Below are 23,928 nucleotides of genomic sequence, written 5' to 3'. Positions count from 1 at the left end.
TCGAATCCGTCACTTTGTTTCGCAGCTTCTTCGACTATATAATAAAAAATAAGCGATAAAAAGATTCACCATTTACATGAATTGACATAAAATTTTACAGAATTTCGCTTTTTTGCTGCGGTAGAATATTATATGTTTATTTATCTGCTATAAAATCTAATTTGTAACCGCGTGAGACATGGAATGATTTCATCTGTTCACAGTGTTATAAGGTTATACTTTGTTAGCGTTATAAAGTGTCATAAAGTATAGGAAACTAGACAACATCGAAAATTCTACGTCAAAATTTGTAATATTTGTAATGTCAGATCCAATAAACGTATACTTTCAAATGGATAGCTGCTAAATTTTAATTAATAATTGCGCTGTGTACAATAACATTTAAAACTTACAAAGTTCGTAGTATACATATATTATTGTTGTCGTATCTCTCACATCCGCTAAATTGGTTTTATTTGATCAATCAATCCATGTTATTAGTTAACCTTAACCTATAATTCATACTACAAACACGATAAATTTTTCAATTTTGGTCCACAAATATCAGAAATCTCCACACAATATCATAAAACAAGAAGTTAAATTCAAAATTACTAAAGGATTGCCATTTTTCATTTGGTAGGGCGTATCATTCTTATAAAACGATCTATAACCGTTTTACGCAACGCTGGAAAGATCCAATGGCGAACCGAATGGAAATTCGATTACTCGTGTCCCGCAGGTGTTTCCCTCGCGGTGTCCCTTTATTACGTGACAATATTGCAAACGCTTCTTGTCGGCAATAAAGCGTCTTAAGATCCGTGCCAGATGTCACCGTAGGTAGCGTCATATACGAGACCGAAATCTCAAATATTAGCAGATTCCCGGCCGGATAGAGAGAATGGTGCACGTCCACGCTCTAATATCGCAGCTTTTTTCCAGCCCTCGGCGATGCGATGCGCGCCGCGACATGTGCGCGAAACGGCTTATGAAACTTTCGTCGAGCGCAGCCATCGCGAATAGCTATCATCCGCGACATTACTTATCTCCGACTGATGAAACTGGAGTATACATGAAACAAGTGTTTAAAGAAAATAAAAATGACGTCCTTAGTTATACTTTCGATGTGTGTACTTATATCGTTTATTCTCCCTTGATGAAATTTTTAGAAAAAAACTTTTTCTTTTTATATGAAATAGGATATTGCAATTTTGATAAGGTAAAATATATTTAACTTTGCTATTTCTTCACAGTTTCGCTATTTAATATTTAATTATTAAAATTGTATATTTTCATATACATACATATTTTAGATGATCAGAAGAATTATTTGAAAAGGTTGTAAATATCTGTAATTCATGGAATGTCATGCACTGCCATCTATTCATATTTCCTCGAATCTGAAATTTTTTGACATTTAACCATCTGTCGATAAGTTAGAAGTGAGAAATAAATCTTTATTACCACCACTGTCTTACCGCATCGCAATGCTGATAATCAATAATGTTCACGCGCCATTATTTCGCGCACCGATGATTCCAGCGTTATGTAACGATGTCAACGAAGTCTACTTCGATTTTTCTTTAATTTCGTATCGTAAATTTGTGAAATAACACGCAAACAACATAGTGTCCTTAGTGTATTTATTTTTTTTTCATATGAATTATGTATATACATGTGAATTCTTTTGAGACAAACATCACGGTCTCCATGCCTCTTAGTATTCGAGCTTAATCCTTTCAACGTGTAATGAGAGAAAAAAAGGATGATGTTCTTTCCTGATGACGTAGTGATAAAATAAGATGATGTCACAATGATAGCTACGACGTAGCATACCCTACTGCAAAGTAGCTTCATCACATTGTCAATTCCTGAAACCGACAAAAAACAAAGTATAAGTTTTTAAATGATATAGGTGAAATCGTTTTTTTTTTTTATACACAGATTTAATCAGTCTGCCAAGATTTTCAACAATATTATAAATCTGATTATAAAATAAATGCGAAACCGTTGGTAAAATCATCACATAATTATGTCCTATAAAATTTTGTATTTCCGTTTGTAAACTTACCATAATAGCATTGACAATATCATTCTGATTATTTTTAAGAGCTTTAATAGCCTTCCCTCGAGACACATTGGCTTGACACATTACTAGGTCAATGTCTTTTTCTTCGACACCCGTTTCGTCTACTTCTTCTTCTGATTCTTCTTGTATTGGTGCAACAACCTTTAAAAATACAAAGTTAAAAGATAAAGTTAGTATCAAATATGAAATGTTGCGTTAGAGTTTTTTATAGCAACCAAATACGATATCTTACCGTAGTACTACCGCCAGCTTCAGTTGCTGGAATAACTGGTGGTTCCTTAAACTTCTCAGCTGCTGCTACTTGAGCTTGTTGGCTCAGATCCTCGATCTGTAAAACAAATAATTTCGTTAAATAATTAAAAACCATAATATTTGAAAAAATATACAATTATTAAACGTATCAGTCTGCCAAGGAATTTTTTCTACATTTCTTTAATTCATAATATGCGAAACACAAAACTAATCATCACCTTCTCTGAGATATTATTTCTCTAACATACTACTTCAAGTTATTTCCAGAATTTTACCTTGGCTTCGCCAAACACTATGTAAGTATCTGAAGCTGGATTCTTTAACACATCTGGCTTATTGATTACAAAGAGAATATTTTTTGATTTACGAATAGTCACTCTGTTAACTCCTTGCACCTGAACAAAACAATTTCAAGTATTTATTTATTCATATAAAAAAATATATGGCATATTGCATTCATCTAACATACAGGCTTTAATCCCAATTTGCTCATAAGCTTCCTGGCTTTTTTCTCTCCTCGACTTTGTTTTGCTTTAGAAACCATATCAATGGGAAGACCAGTGACGGTTGTCCCTGGGAAACCAACAGTACCCCCAGCTCCTGCATCGTCCAATTCCGGGATAGTATCATCTGAATCTGTATCAGTTCCAGATCCTGCTGCAGCTGCTTCGACCTTAGTAGGTTCTGAGCTTGCAGCTTTGTCGAGTTCAGTTAATTCTGGCATATTTGTTGATCTGTAACAAATAATTACATTAAATAAATAATAATGTACATTTACCACTTTTTATTATATATTACAAACTGAAACAAATTGCAAAATATATATGGTCAGCATTTACTCTTTTTGTAAAAAGTATAATTTTATACGATAAGAACGAATCTGTATATTAACATAATTTATACATTGATACAATCATTCTCTATAAAAGTCGGCCACACGTGTATTACACCGGGTTAACAAAATCTGCCCCACCTAATATACCCTCGTTTGTAGTATGACTTTCAATGAACATGAACGACTTCGCAAGTGTAGATAAAATAACGATGAGATTGATGAACAAATTGTATGTTATTAATAAATATAAAACAATTAAATGGAGAAAATAAACACTTATCACACAATGATTGTAACAGACAAATGGACGTTGTTATGGCGCCCACTGAAGGTAGTCGAAAAATACTTGCAAAGATACGACCGACAATTCCCGTTGCTATTTATGTTTAACTATCGTGACAAGATTAATTGCGTTCCAATAATTGTGAGTGACACATTTTCAGTCTATCCGCGTTTTTATACGGTGTTTTATATCGTTATGCAGCACGATGAATTTCGTGCGTGAAAATCATCGAAGCACAAACATTTCGCACATTCATCGTTGACAATAAATCATTACACGCGATATGATTCACACAAAGGGATATGTTTGTTACTTGTCTCTCGATATTCGCGCTCTTTTACTATCATTACAGAACGATGTCGAAAAAATCGTTAGATTTACCTCGAACGATAATCCGTCGACGACCGAGCACTATTTTTACCATGTAAACTGAGACCAATTCACACGTGTACTCGTATGAGCATAATTTTGTACTTTTAAGAACACAAAGCGCAAGCAGACATTTTGTTAAATCAGCACCCGCAATTGGCTACGCAAACCAAAGAGAAAACATTGCGTTTTACGGAATTCATTTCGAAAATAATTTCAAGAATATTAAACACGAATAAATATTAAAAAGAATATAAAAAGTTTATTAAAAAGGGAAATATTTACGTGTATGTATATCCGTACATTTATATGTATGTATGTATATCTCCATGTATAGTATAATGAAAACTATAATATATGTTTATAGTGTACACATATTGTAGTACGCATATTTTATAACAGTTTTACAATGGAAATTACTTCTACATATTTTTTTTATGGTTCATCGGAAATTCATCGATATCTATTTTTTCTATGCTTTCTTCACGATTATGTACTTTTTTTCGTTCCGATTCCGCAGTATCTAGTTAATCTACATAATTGCAATTATTTTTTTTAGAAAAAATATTGAATTATAAACATGTTTAATTGTTATTAACTCTATTGAGTTCCTTACCACATGTATTTTTTTCTGATTTAGTATCAGTAACAGATTCAATCTCTTTCAACGTTTCTGTAGATCTTTCAACTGCTTTCATATCTAAATTTAAAAATAATTTAAAAATAATTGACTCAGATTATTTTTTTTAAATCAATAAGATCATAGTAAGTATACTCGTAAGATCACGTATTTATTTTCCTTTCAAACCTGAATCAGATGTATCCTTTGATTCAGTTTGTTCATCTTCCAAAAGTTCTGTACTGGTGTTAGCTGATAAATGTTCAGAATTGTTTAAAGATGGATTACTAAGTGTAATATTGTGTTCTAGTTTTGGAGCAGATGGCTTCTGTTTCCTTGCAGGATTCAAAAAATTGCAGTAACAACATCTAAATCCTACAAAATAAAAATACATATATTTTGAATATTTATTATTATAATTAAATTTTTATACATAATTCTTGCTGGCAGATTATAACAAATATTTACCAAAATATTCAAATTCCTCTTTGAGAGCCATTCCATTGTGCAACTCACAACCTCGACAAATTAATGCATATCGATTAGATGGACCATCCCCAATGAGATAATCAATTATTCGATCCAAACTAGTCCTTTGCGGCGATAATATTGGACGTGGTAAGATTGATGGACAGAATAAAGGAGACTCTATTATGAAAAATTTGCTTTCATAAATTTACAATAGAAGGTAATAAAATACAAATGAAATAAAAAAATAAAAGTTATTAACTGTAATCCACAGGATACTAACTATGATTCTGATTTGGAGTATTGGCTAGTTTATCACTACTCTGAAGAGGAGTATTTGGTAAATTGCGAACAGGAGTTATGCCAGCTGGGGCAGGGCCAGTGTTAGAAGATACGCAGCTTTGCGCATTTAATGCTTGATTTTGACTTATTGTTACACGCTTCCTCAGTTCCCCAAAAGGAGATCTAGCAAATTTTATACATTGTGGTGTACTAGATTGTTCAGGAATTTCTATTGCAGGCTAAAATGAAAGATTCTTTTAATAGATGCATTGCCTTCCTTTTCAAACTGTTTTCATATAACTAACTGTTTGAGATATAAACCTGTATATTATAGACAACTGAAAAATGAGTTAAAATAAAGAAAATTATATTAATACTATAGTCAATGCACTTACTGGAGTCATTTTTAGTTGATCAGGCGCAAACTTTAACAGAATTTCTTTAGCTTTTTTATATGTTTCAATCTCTGCAACTACATCCAGAATTTTCTTTTTTTCAGATTGCATATAGATTAATCTATCTTGATTTTTAGAAATTTTATATTTATAATACCAGGTTACCATCTTTTTTGTAAGCAATATTCTGTGACAATGAGATACATTTTGTCATACCTCTTGAATAATTTAGTAAAGGAAATAAATACAATTAGAATACTTACAAAATTGGAAAAATTAACAGTGGAATGATATAAAATATTTGATCATATAGCGATGCAGGGGAGAAATAGAAGTAAAAAATGAATGCTGTTATAATATAAAGTATCGCACTGTATAATATCAGAATTCCAATAACTTTTTTATGTCTTTGTTCTATACTATATCCATATCTTTCCATCTCTTTAATTTTCTGTTATGGAAGGAATTTTTGATTACTTATCTAATTATCAACATAAATATAGTTATCAACAAGTAAAAGAATATAAATATTTTACCACATCAAGATCCTCCAAAATTTCAATTGTTGTTTTTTTCCTCTGAAATGTAAAAATAATTTATTATTAATAATTATAAATTTATATTACAAATATTGGCATATTTATATATGAGATCAATTTTCTAGAAGTATTTATTTTACTTTATGAGCATTACATTATATACATTACATTTATTCTCTTTTTCCCTTAGTATATATATTTACATATTTTAAAAAAGATGAATTTCAATTATTGAATTGAAATGAATTCAGCACAATGAACCAAGGATGTTCTTGGCATAATAATTAATATGAAACTTTATAAATAACTACATGCATAGCATATTTAATTAAAACTTTTGTTTGGAAGTATGATATCATATTTTTATATAGTAGTTTTTATTATGTGACATGAAACACATACGTTTATACCATATTTTAATAAAAAAGGTTCTCATGTATTTCTATTTAAAAGATATTTACAGATATCTCTATGTATATAATTTTTCAACTGTTTTTAATTCAACAGTGACAAAATTGAAATAATATGGATGTAATGTCATTGTATAGTAATTTCGTATTGCGTGACAATTCTATATGAATTTCAAATCGATGTTGATTAATCATTCAATATTATGAATCTTATTCTAATTAGGTTAAAAAGCTTAAATCTCCTCTTTATAAAAATTAAAGGTTATAAACTTTTAAGTCATAAATTTGTACTACTTATAAAATAATATAGTATGTACTTATAAAAAGTTGATGCACTGACTTACGCTAAATCTTGATAGAAATCTAAACAAGATTTCCATCTTAACCAACCGTTGGTGCCGATCAATCCAAATTTAAACTTAAATCACTTTGTGTTTTGTTTCGATGTTTATAGTTTCAATATTTATAAGTGTCATGATTTCTAACATATTTGTCATGACCTTTATAAAAAAGTACTTTTATGGCACAAGATGTTCATTTAAATAATATATCGGTAAATTAGTAGATATCAAAAAATGTTCTTTTCACTTGTCACTTTCTGTTGAATAAATCAATTGAGCATAAATATATTGTTTTCAATTAAAATGTGTATTAAGTTACGTTCCTTGTTATTTCGTGTTCGTTCCTATCGGCTATTCACCAGTCGAGATACGCTCCGTTTGAAACTACAAATCAAACTGATACGAACAACTCTACATTGTATGTATATGTTATAGAATAACGACTCGGCTTGTGCATCAATAAGAAAGAAATGCAAAGAAATAAATAAAATATATGTTAATATTATATATCACTAAAAATATTATAAATACTTGTAAAAATAATTGCAGCTATTCTTCCGAGAACGACCTTTAATTTAGACGAAACATTGAAAATATAATAGGTTCCTTTTAGATAGAAACAATGTTTAGGAGACAAATTTTTGACGTCTCAAAAATTAAGGCATCTTTTTAACATTTTTCATCTTTCCTACACATATTGAAGTATAATTTTTATGTATACAGTATAAACTTCAAACATGATATTATTATACATACATAAATAGAACAGAGGTATTATGGTCGATCACATAATAATCGATACATTCCTATTACTTTTATTGTATACGAAACAGTAGAGAGTAAATGGTAAAAATTTAGGCATCTTTCCTGTTAAATTACCTGAAAAAAAAGCTAGTTTGCATTTAATAACAAAGATATTATTATAACAACTCCATGGAGTTGTATAATTTTTATATAAGATGAAATCATTTATAAAAAAAAAGATGAATTTATACAGTTTTCAGTGTGATATGTCTATTATTATGTACTGTTTTCGATCCCATTTCGATATATTCATTGATAGAAGGGATTGCCTGTTCTACAAGTACTATTTCCGCAGCAGACATCTTTGGTAGTCCAAAATTTTTTTGTATGCCGCCTGGGCCGAATTGCAATTGGCTGGTGAAGTAGCGACATCCCGGCAAAATATTTGATCGTACATAAGCAGAGGAAATAACATTTTTATAACCGCTAAGTCCTTCGACAAGCGCAAGGATTAATTTGGCAGCTGCAGCTCCATCAGACAGTACTGGACCTTTAAATTCAATATTTGCCATTTCTTTATCTGCGGTACGTAATGATTGTAACAACATTTCTTGTTGCGCCTACATGAATTTTTTATATAAGGTGTTAGAATGTGCATAAAAGAATTCTCTCCCTAAATATATATAACAGTTTAATGTAAATGACTACATTTTCATACATTGTTAAATCGATTGATTGGAGAAGCACACGACAAAAGGGGAACAATAGTGTTTGAATCTGCCCCGCCAACCATTGGAACTGATAAGAATGCAGGATTTAAATCCAGAAGATTCGCGGTTAATGCCTCCATTCGCATACGATCATGTGCAGTGGAACCAATAATTCTGTCTGGATCCCACCATCCAGCAAGTTTGTAAATTTCTGACACCATGGGAAGTATAGCCGTTACTGGCCGAGTAAAAACAGCTACCAAAGATTCTGAACTCAATTGCACCATTTGCTCAGCCATTTCGCTCACGTATGTTGATGCAGCCTCAAATTGTGCTGCGGGACTTACATCAATATTAGCATTTGTCTCATCCATCAATGCGATAATATCTATCTGTAAATCATATCGATTTCTACGTATCAATTTTATCAACGTTGGGTCAGTGTTGTATTGGAGACTGTACTGGTCATTTTGTTTCATTGTTTAATAAATAAATACATACTTCTTTAAGAGCTTCTTTTAAATGTTTCCTTTTAAAATATTTTACACGAGGTGATGTGTCAATATGACTAATATCTAAAATTGCATTAGCCAATGAATCTTTTGTATCTACCACATGTATTCGTTTTATAAGACGAAATTGTTTTAGAAGAACAGCAGCGTACATCAATGACTCGCCGCCTCCAATCATGCAAACTTTTATGTCACCTTTATGATCTGGTGAAAAGGAATCATAATTTTTTAATTGAGGTTTGATGTTAACATTAGCTTCTTTTTTCGATTTTTGACTATTTCCTTTATCTTTTGCACATTTTGATTTTTCATCGTCAATCGGCATATTTGAAATGTTACGGTAAAAACGGCGTGGAATGCATTTTTCCATAGATACCAAAAGATATCGCTTTGATCCAATCATATCCAAACATTAATTTTTATGTGAATCATTGACGATAATTTCTTAATACTGTCGAAGATGATAAAAAGATAGAATTTGGAGAATGCTTAGGTTATTGACTTAAAAGTACATTGATTCTAACATAAAGATGTAAAGATAGAGTGCGTGAGCGAGCCGAAAAAGTGACATTAGAATAGAAAGAAAACAATAAATATACATATTGTCTATGTTGTTTATATTTTTCATTTATTCACATTATATTTACAAAAGTTAGAAATTTTTGGTTCATATATATATATGTACTTAATGTAATTAAAGAATAATGGAAAGAACTAGACACAACTAGATATTAATAAAACTGTTTTAATGCACGATTTATATAACGTCATCACAATATATAAAATAATATTTGCATTTTATTATGAACTTAATATTATTCTGTTATTTTATTGTTGATTATAGTATATATGTACTTAACTTGCTTCTATGATAAGATCAGACATATCTGGAACAGACTGTATTTTTAATGTCTTTTCATTTGCTAAATGTAGCAATGATACAAAAGAAATAGGAAAACTTAGGACTTCTATATTGGCTTTTGTTAATAAATTCGGTAATGTTTTACAAACCTCACTAAAACATCTATTTTCTTTCATTCTATTTTCTTTTTCTTGGTTTTCAATATTTTCTGTATCATTGCACATAGTTAGGCTTTTCCAAATGGATTTTTTTAGTTGTCTCATATCGATTCTTTTAGCACGTGTACTATATGCAATGGATATCTTATTTGTTAATTTAGGAATAGCTACTAAGTTATCTCCAATAAAAATCATTTGTGCTTCTGCTTCATCATTTTCAACTTCGTCATTATTTTCAAGATCATTATTATCTTCATTTAATGCATAGTCTTCATTAGCGACATATGGACAATAATTTGATATATCATTTTCATTATCATAATTATAATTCTCTATATCAGATACATGAGTGGCATCTAATTGATCCTTTTTCATATTTATATGTATTAATTCATGAAAGTACAATTTAGCAGCACTTGCAATATCATAATGCATATCTCGTGGTAATGTACGTCTTTCTTCATACCACTCTAAATTGGCAGCATCAAACTTTGTAACTTTACTTATTACAAATTTTGGTACTACTGTTGTTTTTATACTGTCGTCATAACATATTTCTATTTCTTTTCTTTTTCTACCTGGCTTCTGTGGACAAGCGGCGATAATTTTACTTCCAGATAGTTTCGAAAAATTACTTATTCTCCAATGAGATGGACCAGCCCAGTGTATATTCAAACTTTTCTGAAGGAAGGAATACTCAGATGTTTTAATCACTCCAACATTAGATAAAACTTTACATAAGTCTACAATTTTTTCTGTTGGTTTTTGTACCTCTGCACATTTCTCTGTATTTTCCACATCATCTTGAATATCTAAATAATTCATATCATCATGAGGCACTTCTTCCTCAGATGGTAAGCTAGCATCTAAATCAAACTGAAATCCACTTTCATTGTCACTCTTTGACTTTATACCTTTATTTTCTTCTTCTTCTTCTCCTGTTTCTTTCTCAATATCGTTGATCCAATTTTGAAATTCAAAATTGGTTAAAGGTGGACATATTTCTAATTTAGAAAAATCTTCCATCTGGGGAATAATTATTTTTGCGTCTTTTTTGTCTACTTTTTGTTCTACAACATCCACAATAACATCATGATATAAATGTAAAGAATAGTTTGAATTTGCATGATTTGACAGCATTACTTGATATAATGCATCTGTAGTTTGTGAATCCTCATTTTCCATTATCCACAAAGAAGGCTTCATAATTTCTACAGTTCCTTTTAAGCTATCTGTCGTACTAAAAATCTTCTGTTTGTTTTTCTTTTTCCCCTTTTTCTTATGTATTCGTATATCTTTCACTTGATCTCCTTGCTCGGTATTTAGCTCTCCATTTACTTCATCAATTGAGCTATCATTTTGTTGCTTATCTATTCCACTAACTATTTTCATTATTTCAGTATAAATTCCATCTACACGAAAACCATAGATTTTTGTGCTTACATCTAAAGATGTACTAGCTGCTTGCAAATTAGATATGTTGGCATCTTGTTTTTTTATCATATAGGACATGAAGTCAATTATTTCAAGACTAAATGCATTTTTCACACTAATCTTGTTTTCAATATTAAGTTTTATACATTCAGCCATACGATCCTTTATCTCATGTGTTGGCATATGTGCTAGAAAACCAAGACCCAAAGATCTTCGTTTTTTATTTGTGCTTAAATTTTCTACTGATGCTGTAGAAGCATTTAATTCATGACGTCTAGCCAATCTTTCAGCTTCGTCATTGTTTTCTACCAATTTGGGTGATAATGTACTTTGTAGTACAAAAGATTTTCTTCGCAGAGATGATGACGATGATGTTCCTAATATTATTTCCTTTCCCATTTTGCAGACTTATTTAAATATATAGACAGAAATCAAATATATATAAATGTATTTGAAGATGCCTTTTCTCATTCACCTAAAACAGACATTTCCGTTTATGTACTTTACCAAAGTGTTAACAAAGTTTAACGAAAATGAATGAAAACAAAAAATACTTACCACTTAATGAAGTAAAATTGCCTATAATCTTTTCCAAATCAATCCTCATTAAACGTAACAAAGTATAAAGTTGTTGGAGTTCGAGTTGCATTTGTCGAAGTGCTATCAGTTCGTTAAGGAACTCCTGAAAGTAAAGCATTAATATTTACATAAATTCAATGAAACTTTACTTTTGTATACCTTATTATCCATTTAAAAGAAAGTTTGTAGAAATAGATACAAGAAAAATATTTTAAAAATTAACTTAATATTATGCATTCATTCCACAATGTTTTTTTTTTGATCAACCGAAATTATCACAAATTCAAACAAGTTTGAATGCAAGTGTTCTTAAAACCAATTTATTTGGATAATAATAAATAATTCTTATTTTCATGGTATATTTACTATATTATTTTTCTAAATATATTGTTTCTGATAAATAAGAAATCAACTATAACAAAACAATTAAAACAATTACATTTATTTAATAATTTAAAAATTTTATTTGACATAAAAGAATATAACATAGCGACTACTAACAGCTGCTACTAAGCACATAGAAAAGCGCCAAGAGGTTGCGACATTAGCGCACCCCATTTCTAGCGCGGAACTAATTGAAAATTATAAAATACCTATAATTGTCCTCCCGCGTAAAGACAACAAATAGCCGATCAGTTTTCGAAAAAATATTCTTAGATTATCTATGCTTTTCTTTCTTTTTTACAGGTTATTTTTTGTTTGTTTGTTTTTTTATTCCTAAGAGTTCAGATTCATCACTAGTAAAGATGGCAGATTTGGATTGACGTAACTATGAAAGATTTATCTCAGAGAAAAATTTACAAAAGAACCCAATATCATGATTATTTAGTAAGTATATATTTTACTTATATAGTAAGGATTCATTATGAAGCATGGACTTAGGGTGGACCTTTTGCAGATCTTACGATTAACAAAATTCCATGTTGCACATTATTTCAAAATATATTTTGTTAACACATAACGTTTCATAACAAAAAGTTTCGTGTTATAAATTATTTCAAAATATATTTTTTTAAGACGATGATTCGTCGATATCCATTTTTTCATCACTCTCGTCACAATTATGTGCTTCTTTCGTTTCGGACTCCGTAGTGTCCGATTCCGCATTGTGTGGCTCGGCATTGTTTGGTTCATCTGTGATTGTAATTATTTATAATACCAAAAAATATATTAGATTATGAGTATGATTAACAACAACGTTACTTACCACATGTATCTTTAACTGGTTCAGTAACATGTTCAATCTTTTCCAATGCTTCTGTTGGTCGTTCAACGACTTCGATATCTGAATCTAAAAATTATTTTCGATTGATTCCAATTATTTCTTCAATCCAATAAAAACAGTTTATACATTAGCTTTCTTTTTATTCAAACCTGTATCCGATGCATTTATTGATTCCGTTTGCGGAGGTTTTAAATGTTCTGCTACATTTGGATCAGATGCTACATATTCAGAAGTATTTAAAGATGAACTACTATGTGCAACATTATACGTTAATTTCGGAGCAGATGGCTTCTGTTTTCTTGCACGATTCCAAAAGTTGCAATAACAACATCTGAATCCTACAAAATCAAAATACATATATTTTGAATATTTAGTAACGTAATTAAATCTATATACTTAACTCTTTTTGGCAGATTATGACAAATGTTTACCGAAATATTCAAATTCCTCTTTGAGAGCCATCCCATTGTGAGACTCACAATTTCGACACACTAATGCATATCGATTCGATGGACCATCTCCAACAAGATAATCAATCAATCGATCCAAATAAGTCCTTTGCCGCGGTAATACTGGACGTGGTAACGGAGTTCCTAGTAACAAAAAAACCTCAATAAAAAAAATTTTACTTGAATAAATTAATTTTTAATAAATTAAAAAAATAAAAATTAGCAATCGTAGTCCTGAAAATACTAACGATAATCACGAATTGGAGTATTAACTGGTCTAATACCACCCTGGAAGGAAGTATTTAATGGATTTTGAGTGGGAGCTGTGCCAACTGGGACAAGACCAGTGTTAGCAGGTATACCACTATGCACATTCAGTGGTTGATTTTGATTTATTATTATACGTCTTCTCAGTTCCGTAGAAGCTGATACTGGAGATATTATATGCTGTGGTGTACTTGATCGTTTAGGAGTTTCTGTTGATGATGACACTTTAAAAGTTGTCTAAAATGAAAGAATCTTTTACTAGACTTTTTATATTCTATATATTCAAATGTTTCTCTAGTACTTTCTTATCCAAAAAGATACTCATAATTATCAAAAATTCATTCTTCATATATTTTATCGTGTAAAATACAAACCTGCGGGGACAACTGAAAGATGTAAAAATAATTCAATTATTAAAAATTTGTAAAGATTATATTATGTAACTAAAATAAAGAAATTATATTATAGATTTACTTACTGGAGTCATTCTTAATTGATCAGGTGCAAACTTTAACAGAATTTCTTTAGCTTTTTTATATGTTTCAGTCTCTGTAACTTCATCTAGAATTTTCTTTTTTTCAGATTGCATACTACTTAATCTATCTTGATTTTTAGAAATTTTACATTTATAATACCAGGTTACCATCTTTTTTGTAAGCAATATTCTGCGACAATGAGATACATTTTGTCATACCTCTTGGATAATTTAGTAAAGGAAATAAATACAATTAAAATACCTACAGAATTGGAAAAATTAACAGTGGAATGATATAAAATATTTGATCATATAGTGATGCAGGGAAGAAATAGAAGTAAAAAATGAATGCTGTTATAATATAAAGTATCACACTGTATAATATCAGAGTTCCAACAATCTTTTTATGTCTTTGTTCTGTACTATATCCATATCTTTCTATCTCTTTAATTTTCTGTTAAAGAAAGAATTTTCGATTACTTATCTAGTTATCAACATAAATACAAGTAAAAGAATATAAATATTTTACCGCATCAAGATCCTCCAAAATTTCAATTGTTGTTTTCTTCCTCTGAAATATAAAAATAATTTGTTTTAACACAATTACATTTGTAATAAAAGGAAAAGTATTTCCATATATAATATTCTCTTTCTCTCTCTCTTCTCTCAATGTACTTATTTACATACTAACATATTTTAAAAGAAAATGAAATTTAATTATCAAATTCAAATGGAAATTTATGTTATGTTTCAGGTTATAATACTTTATTTTTATATAATAATTTTTATTATACAATATAAAATAGGTAAGTATCTTTATACAATTTTTTAAGACAAAGCAGTTACAAACATTTGTATGTATTTTCAAACATTTTTATTTTCTTGTATTTTTCTTTGTATGTATATATTACTTTCTGCCTTTTTGGTTTGACAAAATTTAAATAATTTGAACGTAATATCATTGAATAATAATTTTATATTGTACGAGAATTCTGCATATATTAAAAGTCAATGTTAATTAATTATTCAATATTGGAAATCTTATTCAAATATGGTTATAGACATTAAGCTACAAAAATCATAAATTATAAATGTTTAAGAATTTATATTGTTATATATTATAATAATAAAGTTATTCTTTAGCAAACTTATTCAAAACTTCCTTATTTTCGCGCCTAACCTAAAAATTTGTCATATATAAAGAAATGTGTTTGAATTAATTACATTTAAATATTATAAAACATAATACATTATGCGTTAAAAGTTTAAGCATTTGTTATAAAATATTATATCTAAATTATTTTTGAATGCTTAGTAAATGATTTATAACATGACAAAATGTTAACCTCCGTAATACAGTATTAATGTTATTTACATACTACCGGAGACTTACGCGAAATCTTGATAATATAATCCCCATTATGTCCAAATTTTAATAAGTTCTCGTCAAAGATAAAACCGATCAAACGTAAGAGATTCATGCAATTTTTTTTCTTTTTTTTTATTGAGCAGACTTCGAACAGCTCCAAATTTGTAAAATATTCTTGGAATCGAGCCAATGCTGACCCATAAGCGAAGATACATAGATATTTAACATAATATATATGTATACAGGTGAATATATATGTGTGTATGACTAGAATATGTATTCTGTATAATGCAGCAGAAAATGCACGGTTACGCTATGCTGACAATGATATATATATATACACATATATATATATATATATATATATAAAACACCTGGAAAGAGTGCAAAGGAATCGTTAAGGATAATTCCTATGTAAAACTAAAATTTTCATTCAGAAAATGTATCGTCCTAGGGATTATAATATTTTCATGTTACAAACGACAATAGTAATAAACTACTTACATAAAGAGATTAAAGTTATCCTGATTTATTATAACCTATAACAATTTATGATTAATTAAATTGTAGAACATTTAATTCATAACACCTACCTAATGTACCAATTTCATTATATGTTTTTCCATTTTGCAGATTTATTTAAATATATACACAGAGATCAAATACTTATATTCAAAAATGCTTTAACTCACTCACCTAGAAGATATATTATTAAATTTATGTACTTTACCAAAGTGTTAATAAATATCATTAATCTAACCCCGTTAATAAGAATAAAAAATTAATTATAATTTAACGAAGTGAAATAATCTATAATTTTTTTCAAATCAATCGTCATTAATCGTAACACGTTATACAATTTTTGTAATTCGAATCCTATTTGACGGAATATTTTCAGTTTGTTTAAAAGTTCCTGAAAATAACATTAGTATTCAAATAAATTTTGATAGTGACAGAGAATATTTTCAAAATATAGCGAGACTTTATTCTTCCATACTTTATCATCCATTTGAAATCTGAAATAAAATTACTAAACATAAAACAAGACAAAACATTAACGCTTAATTCCGTGGATTGCTCTTTAGTTTACAGTATGTTTTGGATACCTGAAATTGTCATAAATTCAAATGCTTGAATATAAACGTTCTTAAAATCATTTTATCTGAATATATATTTTCATTGTATATCTACACATGATTTGTCTAAATACATTTCATCTGATAAATATAAAACAATATAGGAGATTTTATACTTATTCAATAATTTCAAGACTTTGTGAGTATATAACTCCTGTTTGACGTAAGGGGAGCTTCTCAGGGGTTAACTTTTGATACGAGGATTATGTAGAAGCTTCTACTGTTGGCAGTGCCGTTAAATGTGACAGGTCAGTCTGCAAGAATGGCGACCATGGTAGAAGAACAGAATTCGGTTGACATGGGCGAAGATAAAGAATCACAGTGAGTTGTGATATATTAATTGTAATAGAAAAATCACCGATAACTAACGTGTAATTACATGGAAATATTAAAATAAGAATGTTACGTTTACAGCTAGGCTTTGGGAAAATAACCTAACGTATAACATTATTTGTAATTCTCGGCGATATTTTTTAATTTTTATATCTATTTACATTGCAGATTCGACCAAGTTACTTACAATTGGGTGGATATTACCCAAGAATTTTTCGATGCCATTACAGGTGCTTATTTACAAACTTATTTTCTCCTTTGCAAGTGCTTGCTTTACAAGTTCTTTTTTATTTCTTTTTCTCCCCTCATATTTTTTTGTTTTATTATGGTAGAGACAATTTAGTTTTCATTTGTATACAACTTGTTTTGTTCAAATAATCATGTAATTTTATCCAATAACATTGTTAGCATTTAAGTATCACTATTTAATGGGAAATTAATTTATAATGATTAATGATATGAATTAATCGAAACAATATTTTATATACAAAATATTTATTTAATACAATACAAAACACTTTATTGTTATGTTTATTTAGAGTTGGAATTGGGTGAACTATTGCGTGATGAGTTATTTGGATTATTTGAGGCCATGTCTGCAATTGAAATGATGGATCCAAAAATGGATGTTGGCATGCTATGTAATAGAGGCAACAACAAACCATGCACTTTTACACAGGCTGTTGACTCTGGTGCATTGAAATTGGACAATTTGACACCATCAGAAGTTATAGGAATAATAGATTCAACATATGCGTGCATAGTGTCTTGGCTTGAAGGCCATAGTTTAGCGCAAACAGTTTTCACTAATTTATATCTTCACCAACCGAGTCAAATAGTGGATAAACCTTTGAGAACCTTTTGTTATGCTGTATATAAAATAATTGAAATAATTAAAGATTGCATCAATAAAGCATTAGTTTTTGAGGAAGAAGATTTCCAGAGTGTTACTTATGGTTATAGATTGCAACAGGATATTACAGAACAAAAAATCATATCCATGCTGAGAGAAGTAGAAGATGAACTACCTGGGAAAAGAATAAAACCAATTCATATAGTATCAGAGAAAGAAGTAGGTGCATGTTTTGGAACACAAGATACATTTATTGAACTTTTGTGAACGACTAAGGATATAACTAATTATTGAAATTGTTATTATTTCTTTCAGTATGGTGATAGATTAGCACTCTATGCCAGAATTAGATTTACAAAAATATTTTATCAAATTTTATCATTAATGGGAAAGAAAGAACAGTTGCAACAAAATTTAAACGATTGTCATACATTGTTATCAAGATGTTCTTATATGATTCAAATGATGATTAAAACAGTAAACAGTGGAGAAAAAGCTGATGAAATATGTAAGTTTTTCAAAATTTATAGTTTACGTCATAGTGTATCGTTTACATCATGTATTATGTAATGATTGTAGCAAATTATCCAAATATTATGGGGTTTGACCCTATGGTGAATCAAAGATTATTACCACCAACATTTCCACGGTATACAAAAATAAAGCCAAGACTAGAGGCTTTAAAATATTTGGATGAGCTATTAAACAGATTTCGAACAGTTACTACGATTACTAATCAGAATGGTTTTCATGCAGCTTTGGTAAGACAAAATCTATAGGTTACTAAAAATTTTTGGCATAAATTCCAAGTACACTGATTTCTTTTTAGGACTTTTTTTTAGAATTTTCACGACGAAGTCCATGTATATTATCGAGATCAATGTTGCAAATAGTTTATTTACCTACAACAAATCGAGTATTCGGTGTGCAAAATTTTGCCGATGTTTTGAAAGATGCAGCGCGGAATTTCATAGCACCTCCGGTACTAATGCCAAAGAGCACGTTACTTCAAAATCATCAAGCTAAGGAATATGTTGATAGTTTTTTATCTCATTGTGTGGGCCTCTTTGGTAGTTTGTTGCAACTTACTGGCCATAATAGAGCAAGACAGAGAGACAAATTAGCACATTTATTGGATGATTTTGCAATATTACAGGATGAAGTGAGTTTAAAAGCTAATTTATATTTCATAACATTGGAATATTTCATAACTTCAAACTAATGTATGTTTGAAATTTTGCCAGGCTGAAAGAGTTGATGGATTTTTACATGCCTTGTCAATGAAAAGTGATACACCAAGGTCACATTTAGCTTGTTTCGGAACATGGATCTTGTATCATACACTACGAGTTATGGTCATGTATTTATTAAGTGGCTTTGAATTGGAATTATATTCGGTGCATGAATATCACTATATATTTTGGTATCTATATGAATTTCTTTATGGATGGCTAGTATCGGCTATTACAAGAGCCAATACGTTCTTGATGGAACATGATGTACATAATGATACACATAAAGGTAGAGGTGGTAAGAAAAGTGCGAAGAACAAGAAGAAAAAATCAACATCAAGACCGTATAATTTAGAAATATTAATGTATCAAGCGATGCAAAATATATGTGGAGGATATTACAAAGTAAGTTGCGTATGTCTGATTTTTTTATAAAATGTTATCTTCATGATTTAATTACATCTATAAAATTTGTTTTATAGGCTTTAGTTGGTTTCCGTATGGATGGTAAAATACCACTTCCTGAGTCGCCATTTGATTCAGAACGAGTACGATATGAGCACAGGTTATTACCATTTTCTTCGTTACTCACTCCACCTCCGGTACATTATCAAGAATTCTTAGATATGACGAATGCACAGATGCATAAAAGAAACGTGAGTATAGTGGCCTATTCTTCTTGATTTTAACTAGCATGGAGCACTTTTTCTTAACTTTTATTTTCCTAGGAAAAGGTTACTAGTGAAATGCTGTACTTAGCCGGTTGTCGTCATTTTCATCAAGCTAGAAATATGTTAGAACGAGCTTTGTCTTTTTATCCACAAAATTCTAGTACTCTAAATGAGGTAAATATTTTTAAACCTTTCGATTCCTATGTTTGTATTAAACATATTTTACTCATTATAGCGCTTGATTTACAGATCAATGATTTATTAAAAGTGGCGAAAACGAATTTCGTGGTTCTAAAGTTACTCGCTGATGGGCATAAAAAGGATTCCAAAGAACCTCCAGTATTTGACTTCTCGTATCATCAACATTTCCCATTGATAAAATTGATCTAAATCATTTGCAACGGTCATCATTTCATGCTATAAATGACATATTATTTATTCTAGCTCTAATCGTGCAGAAAATATTTTTGTGTTGTTGATTTTGGATGCCTTTTTTTGTCTAATACAATGTTTAAAGCTCCCCCCCTTTTTTGTTTTATTAACGATACACCCTTCATTGTACAGATATGTATTATTTATCGTACATATTTTGTGGATAAATTTCTATAAAGAATGAAAATGATATTTGTATATAGTTTATCATAAATCGTATGTTTTAAGTGAATTCATGTGGATATTAAGAATGAATGCGTCGGTCGTTTGAAGATAAGGTTCGTGAAATTTACAGATCGTTATGAAATGTAAATAACAAAAGTATAGAATGTATAGTCTCAAAATGTTGTATAGTAATACATCTTATCAATGAAATTGTTAACAGTTCTTGTTAGTGACATCTGCAACATTTTGAATATATATTGCAGGCTTCAGCTATGTAACACATGTTCCGATAACAATCTTTTTTATAATAACAATCCGTAACATTATTAATCAAACGTGATCTAAATTGTTTGCGTCTATGAGTATTATATTCCCTACATTTTAGGAAGACATGATTTATACATTATTAAATTCTGTATTGTACAGGAACGAGAGAATATTGTAACATTAAACTGAAACACTAAATTTCACTGTAAAATCGGAAAGAAGAGAAAGTGATGTATGTCTAATAAAAATAATACTCTGAAATGGTTGTGTATTTAATAAATAACATTATCCGATAATAATACATTATGTTATATATATATATATATATATATATATATATATATATATATACATGAATATCAATAAAAAAATGAATAACCAGATTTGTTTGAGTTTGCATCTATATTCAACATCTAATCTATTATTCCTTAAAACCAAGTCGTTTTAACTAAGCAAATATTTTTTTGTTTAAAACGTTTAAAACGCCTATTAATATATACAAAATTTCAAAATGGTTTGCTGCCGTTCCGTAGAAGTGGAAGATCGAAGAATAAAAAAACCTTATTTGGGAGGATGGAAGCATAAAATTACCCAAGTAGAGTATTTAAATGCCGAATCGCAAACAGGCCCCCTAAGGAAGCCAGAAAAAGAAAAGTGCAGTAAAAAAGTGCAATATATTTCTTGGACAGATGTATTTACGCAAACACCATGCGTTCATCCAACACAGATGTGGCGGTATACGTGGTTTTCTTCCATTTAAATTAAAACAAATACTTCTAATTTTATTTTCAATTCCTCCTTTAATTTCTTAGTTTCCTTTGCTTCGTTTCAATAATCGAGAATTTCTTTTATCATTCTTTTTCGTTAATTTATATCTTTCTCTCTGTTTAGATCTGATTACTTTATATCGGCCGAATCGGATAAATATGTAACATCAAAACCATACGAAACATACGAAGAAATGATGAAACGGCTGGATTACGATGGAAAGGCGCGAATTATCCAAAGAAACTATAGAATATACAAATTATTGAAGTATATCAAAGAATATGCGAGACAGTACCGAGAGTTAGTCAAAGGTTGTAAGCTATACGAAGCAGAAAAGATAATGTTATACAGGTATGTAGCATTTAAAACACGTGAAATGTACAAAGTCGCTCAAAACTATATTATATATATCGATTGACGTCTCAGGAAGAGGCATCAGCAGGAAATTCTTCGAACAATTCATCCCAAAACTCGATCGGATTTTGATCTGCTATATGGTTTGGTTGAAAAATGGAGACGCGATCGCCTTGAATGCGCGAAGCTACGTTTCTTTAAACCTGCCAGATGTGCAGAAAATCACGAAATTTTGGAAAAAACCATAGAAATGTTGAATGTAATCGACGAGAAAAGACAGGCGGTGAGGCAGCGCTACAGGAAGCGGAAACGCGCGAAATTTGTTGCGGTTAATTGCAAGCCTATTCTGTGGAACGGTTACAAGAATAAATTGCTGGAAATGGACACAATGAGAAACCAGAAGGCAAGAGAATTGAAAATGATTTACGACTCGTTGATGAACTACGATGTTACTCGCGAGGAACGCATGGAGATGCTCACGATACTGAAGAAATCGTTGGAGATACACAACTGTGTGCCTGTTTTCCATTTGATACGACTCTTGGACGAAGAGCTGACCTACTTGGCAAGGGGGATGAAACGCATGTCACTAGGCTACTTTCGAGAAAGGATAGTTTGTAAGAAAAAAATAATATACGAGATTTTGTCCTGTGACGTTCCAAGATGGCAGAAGAATTGTTAACAAAACTTCTTTCCGCTTTCTCTTTCACGATGTAGACAGTTACTTGAACTTTTTACGGACGTCGCACTCGTGCTGTTGCGTGAACAACGACAGATACTTTTGTAAGAACGTAGATGACGAAAAATTGCGAGAACCAATTGAACCTATAACGAAATTGTGTCACAGTTGTTTGAAATTGCTTCCTATTCACCAATTCACTGTTCATGGAAGGATGAAAAGGCTGTCTACTTGCGTTGGTACTATCGATCTCGTTTGACGTTAAATTTCTCGAAAAATTTAAACGGAAAATATGCATTAAACTTTTTTCTTTTTACTGCTTTAAGGTTGTACTTGGTTGCGTGAACGAAATATTAGACACGTGAACTACGACCCTTACAAATTTCTACTGGACTGTGTGCGCTATGAGGAAACGAAAAGAGAATCACCTTCGGCCATCGCGTTTATGATGCAAAAACACGACATGTACCATTTGGTGAACAATATTTGGCACGGCCACTCTGTAGTCAGTGAAAATAGAGATATGTTCCTATTACGGATCGTTCGATACGACGTAAACGAGGAGTGGTCACCGTGGAATTGTATCCTTTTAACCGAGAAAGAGGCTGACGTTCATTGCAGTATCAAGGATCTCGCGAGCGTATACTCGAAGCCACTTATCGAAAAAATCTTGTTGTCTCATCAGTTAGCGAAAAACCAATTCAAGTACGTGCACATACGGTTTCAAAGATAGAGAAGTGGAAATAACGTATCGATTGAACTGGTTGCAGGCATTTGAGACAGTTTGAGAAGGAGTTTCAAGGTAAATTTCAGAAAATCGAGGATAAAGCGGTGTACAATGCAGCGATCAAAGTGGACGATTATCTTTTTACGTGATATACTTTGCTGTATCTAATCGTCTGTTCGCTCTTTCAATATAATCAAATTATAAGGTTATTTTCTACTTAAATATATTTATATATACATATAATTAATTGTTATAGAAAATAAGTATGTCGGGTTAACATTAGAATTTAAGGCGCGTAACGATTCTTCGTTTGAATTAGCCATCGTTTTACAAAACAGAGATTATATTTACGCATATATACAAGATTTTACAAAATATTACGAATATTGAGTTTAATGAATAATAAGGTTAACAAATAATAAGTTTAACTAATGATTAGATTAAAGAATAATAAGTTTAACGAATAATAAGATCAACGAATAATATGTTTTACGAATAATAAGTTTAACGAATAATGAGTTTAATAAACGCTATTAACAATGTTCTTGGGTTCAAACGAATCCACGGTCAACGGGATAACTCTTTACTATGCGTAGAATAATTTTAGACACAAAATACGATTGCTGAGACGCTCGGTAAACTGCTCAAGGTAAACTGCTCGATGTA

The 23,928-nt window shown here is 30.2% G+C and overlaps 6 protein-coding genes across 11 annotated transcripts; 2 read left to right on the top strand and 4 right to left on the bottom strand.

The window, feature by feature from the left end:
- Nucleotides 1-1,608: 1,608 nt before the first annotated feature.
- On the bottom strand, nucleotides 1,609-7,240 carry LOC100744447 (nascent polypeptide-associated complex subunit alpha). 3 transcript variants are annotated; one of them, XM_012385225.3, is made up of 14 exons: nucleotides 6,865-7,240; nucleotides 6,108-6,149; nucleotides 5,835-6,022; nucleotides 5,572-5,758; nucleotides 5,178-5,415; nucleotides 4,895-5,074; nucleotides 4,616-4,801; nucleotides 4,424-4,513; nucleotides 3,752-3,755; nucleotides 2,790-3,054; nucleotides 2,596-2,715; nucleotides 2,301-2,396; nucleotides 2,051-2,209; nucleotides 1,609-1,850 (listed from the first exon to the last, which is right to left on the bottom strand). In XM_012385225.3, the coding sequence occupies exons 1-14, from the start codon at nucleotides 6,898-6,900 to the stop codon at nucleotides 1,836-1,838; spliced, it is 1,806 nt and encodes a 601-aa protein (XP_012240648.1). In that variant the 5' UTR covers nucleotides 6,901-7,240; the 3' UTR covers nucleotides 1,609-1,835. The 3 variants fall into 3 exon arrangements, with proteins under 3 accessions (XP_012240648.1, XP_003489271.1, XP_012240646.1); XM_003489223.4 differs by lacking the exons at nucleotides 3,752-3,755; nucleotides 4,424-4,513; nucleotides 4,616-4,801; ... (4 more) ...; nucleotides 6,108-6,149; nucleotides 6,865-7,240 and adding an exon at nucleotides 3,820-3,954; XM_012385223.3 differs by lacking the exons at nucleotides 4,424-4,513; nucleotides 4,616-4,801; nucleotides 4,895-5,074; ... (3 more) ...; nucleotides 6,108-6,149; nucleotides 6,865-7,240 and having other exon boundaries at nucleotides 3,506-3,803.
- A 310-nt stretch (nucleotides 7,241-7,550) lies between these two features.
- LOC100743435 (probable malate dehydrogenase, mitochondrial) lies at nucleotides 7,551-9,300 on the bottom strand. The gene is made up of 3 exons (XM_003489222.4): nucleotides 8,817-9,300; nucleotides 8,324-8,707; nucleotides 7,551-8,225 (listed from the first exon to the last, which is right to left on the bottom strand). The coding sequence occupies exons 1-3, from the start codon at nucleotides 9,228-9,230 to the stop codon at nucleotides 7,851-7,853; spliced, it is 1,173 nt and encodes a 390-aa protein (XP_003489270.3). The 5' UTR covers nucleotides 9,231-9,300; the 3' UTR covers nucleotides 7,551-7,850.
- A 252-nt stretch (nucleotides 9,301-9,552) lies between these two features.
- On the bottom strand, nucleotides 9,553-12,212 carry LOC100744324 (condensin complex subunit 2-like). Of its 2 annotated transcripts, XM_003489230.4 has the most exons (3): nucleotides 12,020-12,212; nucleotides 11,840-11,963; nucleotides 9,553-11,756 (listed from the first exon to the last, which is right to left on the bottom strand). In XM_003489230.4, exon 3 carries the CDS (start codon nucleotides 11,678-11,680, stop codon nucleotides 9,683-9,685), a length of 1,998 nt encoding a protein of 665 aa, XP_003489278.3. In that variant the 5' UTR covers nucleotides 11,681-11,756; nucleotides 11,840-11,963; nucleotides 12,020-12,212; the 3' UTR covers nucleotides 9,553-9,682. The 2 variants fall into 2 exon arrangements, with proteins under 2 accessions (XP_003489278.3, XP_033176433.1); XM_033320542.1 differs by lacking the exon at nucleotides 12,020-12,212 and having other exon boundaries at nucleotides 11,840-12,009.
- Nucleotides 12,213-12,779: 567 nt separating this feature from the next.
- Nucleotides 12,780-15,943, bottom strand: LOC100744207 (endoplasmic reticulum junction formation protein lunapark-A). 2 transcript variants are annotated; one of them, XM_003489229.3, is made up of 10 exons: nucleotides 15,670-15,938; nucleotides 14,806-14,847; nucleotides 14,543-14,730; nucleotides 14,280-14,466; nucleotides 14,176-14,187; nucleotides 13,783-14,038; nucleotides 13,517-13,678; nucleotides 13,235-13,423; nucleotides 13,068-13,151; nucleotides 12,780-12,994 (listed from the first exon to the last, which is right to left on the bottom strand). In XM_003489229.3, the coding sequence occupies exons 1-10, from the start codon at nucleotides 15,694-15,696 to the stop codon at nucleotides 12,873-12,875; spliced, it is 1,269 nt and encodes a 422-aa protein (XP_003489277.2). In that variant the 5' UTR covers nucleotides 15,697-15,938; the 3' UTR covers nucleotides 12,780-12,872. The 2 variants fall into 2 exon arrangements, with proteins under 2 accessions (XP_003489277.2, XP_024223164.1); XM_024367396.1 differs by lacking the exon at nucleotides 14,176-14,187 and having other exon boundaries at nucleotides 15,670-15,943.
- A 695-nt stretch (nucleotides 15,944-16,638) lies between these two features.
- Nucleotides 16,639-20,995, top strand: LOC100743312 (N-alpha-acetyltransferase 35, NatC auxiliary subunit). Of its 2 annotated transcripts, none has more exons than XM_012385226.3 (10): nucleotides 16,639-17,102; nucleotides 17,283-17,344; nucleotides 17,654-18,186; nucleotides 18,283-18,475; nucleotides 18,547-18,728; nucleotides 18,797-19,129; nucleotides 19,212-19,604; nucleotides 19,682-19,855; nucleotides 19,934-20,044; nucleotides 20,120-20,995. In XM_012385226.3, exons 1-10 carry the CDS (start codon nucleotides 17,044-17,046, stop codon nucleotides 20,258-20,260), a joined length of 2,181 nt encoding a protein of 726 aa, XP_012240649.1. In that variant the 5' UTR covers nucleotides 16,639-17,043; the 3' UTR covers nucleotides 20,261-20,995. The 2 variants fall into 2 exon arrangements, with proteins under 2 accessions (XP_012240649.1, XP_003489269.1); XM_003489221.4 differs by having other exon boundaries at nucleotides 16,641-17,102; nucleotides 19,928-20,044.
- A 152-nt stretch (nucleotides 20,996-21,147) lies between these two features.
- On the top strand, nucleotides 21,148-23,516 carry LOC100743189 (IQ and ubiquitin-like domain-containing protein). Its single transcript, XM_003489220.3, has 6 exons — nucleotides 21,148-21,469; nucleotides 21,626-21,853; nucleotides 21,929-22,473; nucleotides 22,574-22,774; nucleotides 22,862-23,240; nucleotides 23,306-23,516. Exons 1-6 carry the CDS (start codon nucleotides 21,246-21,248, stop codon nucleotides 23,409-23,411), a joined length of 1,683 nt encoding a protein of 560 aa, XP_003489268.1. The 5' UTR covers nucleotides 21,148-21,245; the 3' UTR covers nucleotides 23,412-23,516.
- The last annotated feature ends 412 nt before the right edge of the window (nucleotides 23,517-23,928 follow it).

Source organism: Bombus impatiens, unplaced genomic scaffold (genome assembly GCF_000188095.3).
Source record: "Bombus impatiens unplaced genomic scaffold, BIMP_2.2 scf_0319, whole genome shotgun sequence".
In the NCBI taxonomy this organism is placed as follows: domain Eukaryota; kingdom Metazoa; phylum Arthropoda; class Insecta; order Hymenoptera; family Apidae; genus Bombus; species Bombus impatiens.
The sequence above is the reverse complement of the archived record's forward strand: the minus strand, read 5'-3'. Positions and strand labels throughout refer to the sequence as shown.

Bases quoted from the DNA above. Each gene is read 5' to 3' on its own strand.
- LOC100744447 (XM_012385225.3), bottom strand. From the start codon at position 6,900: ATGGAAATCTTGTTTAGATTTCTATCAAGATTTAGC. The intron at 4,514-4,615 runs GTTTGAAAGGAA...AATTATTTTTAA, and splicing joins AAAGGATACATCTGATTCAG to ATTTAGATATGAAAGCAGTT. The intron at 2,397-2,595 runs GTAAAATTCTGG...TTTGTTTTACAG, and splicing joins TAGTGTTTGGCGAAGCCAAG to ATCGAGGATCTGAGCCAACA.
- LOC100743189 (XM_003489220.3), top strand. From the start codon at position 21,246: ATGGTTTGCTGCCGTTCCGTAGAAGTGGAAGATCGAAGAATAAAAAAA. The intron at 21,470-21,625 runs GTATACGTGGTT...CTCTCTGTTTAG, and splicing joins CATCCAACACAGATGTGGCG to ATCTGATTACTTTATATCGG. The intron at 23,241-23,305 runs GTACGTGCACAT...AACTGGTTGCAG, and splicing joins TTAGCGAAAAACCAATTCAA to GCATTTGAGACAGTTTGAGA.
- LOC100744207 (XM_003489229.3), bottom strand. From the start codon at position 15,696: ATGGGGATTATATTATCAAGATTTCGC. The intron at 13,424-13,516 runs GTAAACATTTGT...TTGATTTTGTAG, and splicing joins AGAGGAATTTGAATATTTCG to GATTCAGATGTTGTTATTGC. The intron at 12,995-13,067 runs GTAAGTAACGTT...TTACAATCACAG, and splicing joins ACCAGTTAAAGATACATGTG to ATGAACCAAACAATGCCGAG.
- LOC100744324 (XM_003489230.4), bottom strand. From the start codon at position 11,680: ATGGGAAAGGAAATAATATTAGGAACATCATCGTCATCATCTCTGCGA.
- LOC100743312 (XM_003489221.4), top strand. From the start codon at position 17,044: ATGGCGACCATGGTAGAAGAACAGAATTCGGTTGACATGGGCGAAGAT. The intron at 17,345-17,653 runs GTGCTTATTTAC...ATGTTTATTTAG, and splicing joins ATTTTTCGATGCCATTACAG to AGTTGGAATTGGGTGAACTA. The intron at 20,045-20,119 runs GTAAATATTTTT...CTTGATTTACAG, and splicing joins ATTCTAGTACTCTAAATGAG to ATCAATGATTTATTAAAAGT.
- LOC100743435 (XM_003489222.4), bottom strand. From the start codon at position 9,230: ATGATTGGATCAAAGCGATATCTTTTGGTATCTATGGAAAAATGCATT. The intron at 8,708-8,816 runs GTATGTATTTAT...TATGATTTACAG, and splicing joins TAAAAGAAGCTCTTAAAGAA to ATAGATATTATCGCATTGAT. The intron at 8,226-8,323 runs GTATGAAAATGT...AAATTCATGTAG, and splicing joins CAATCAATCGATTTAACAAT to GCGCAACAAGAAATGTTGTT.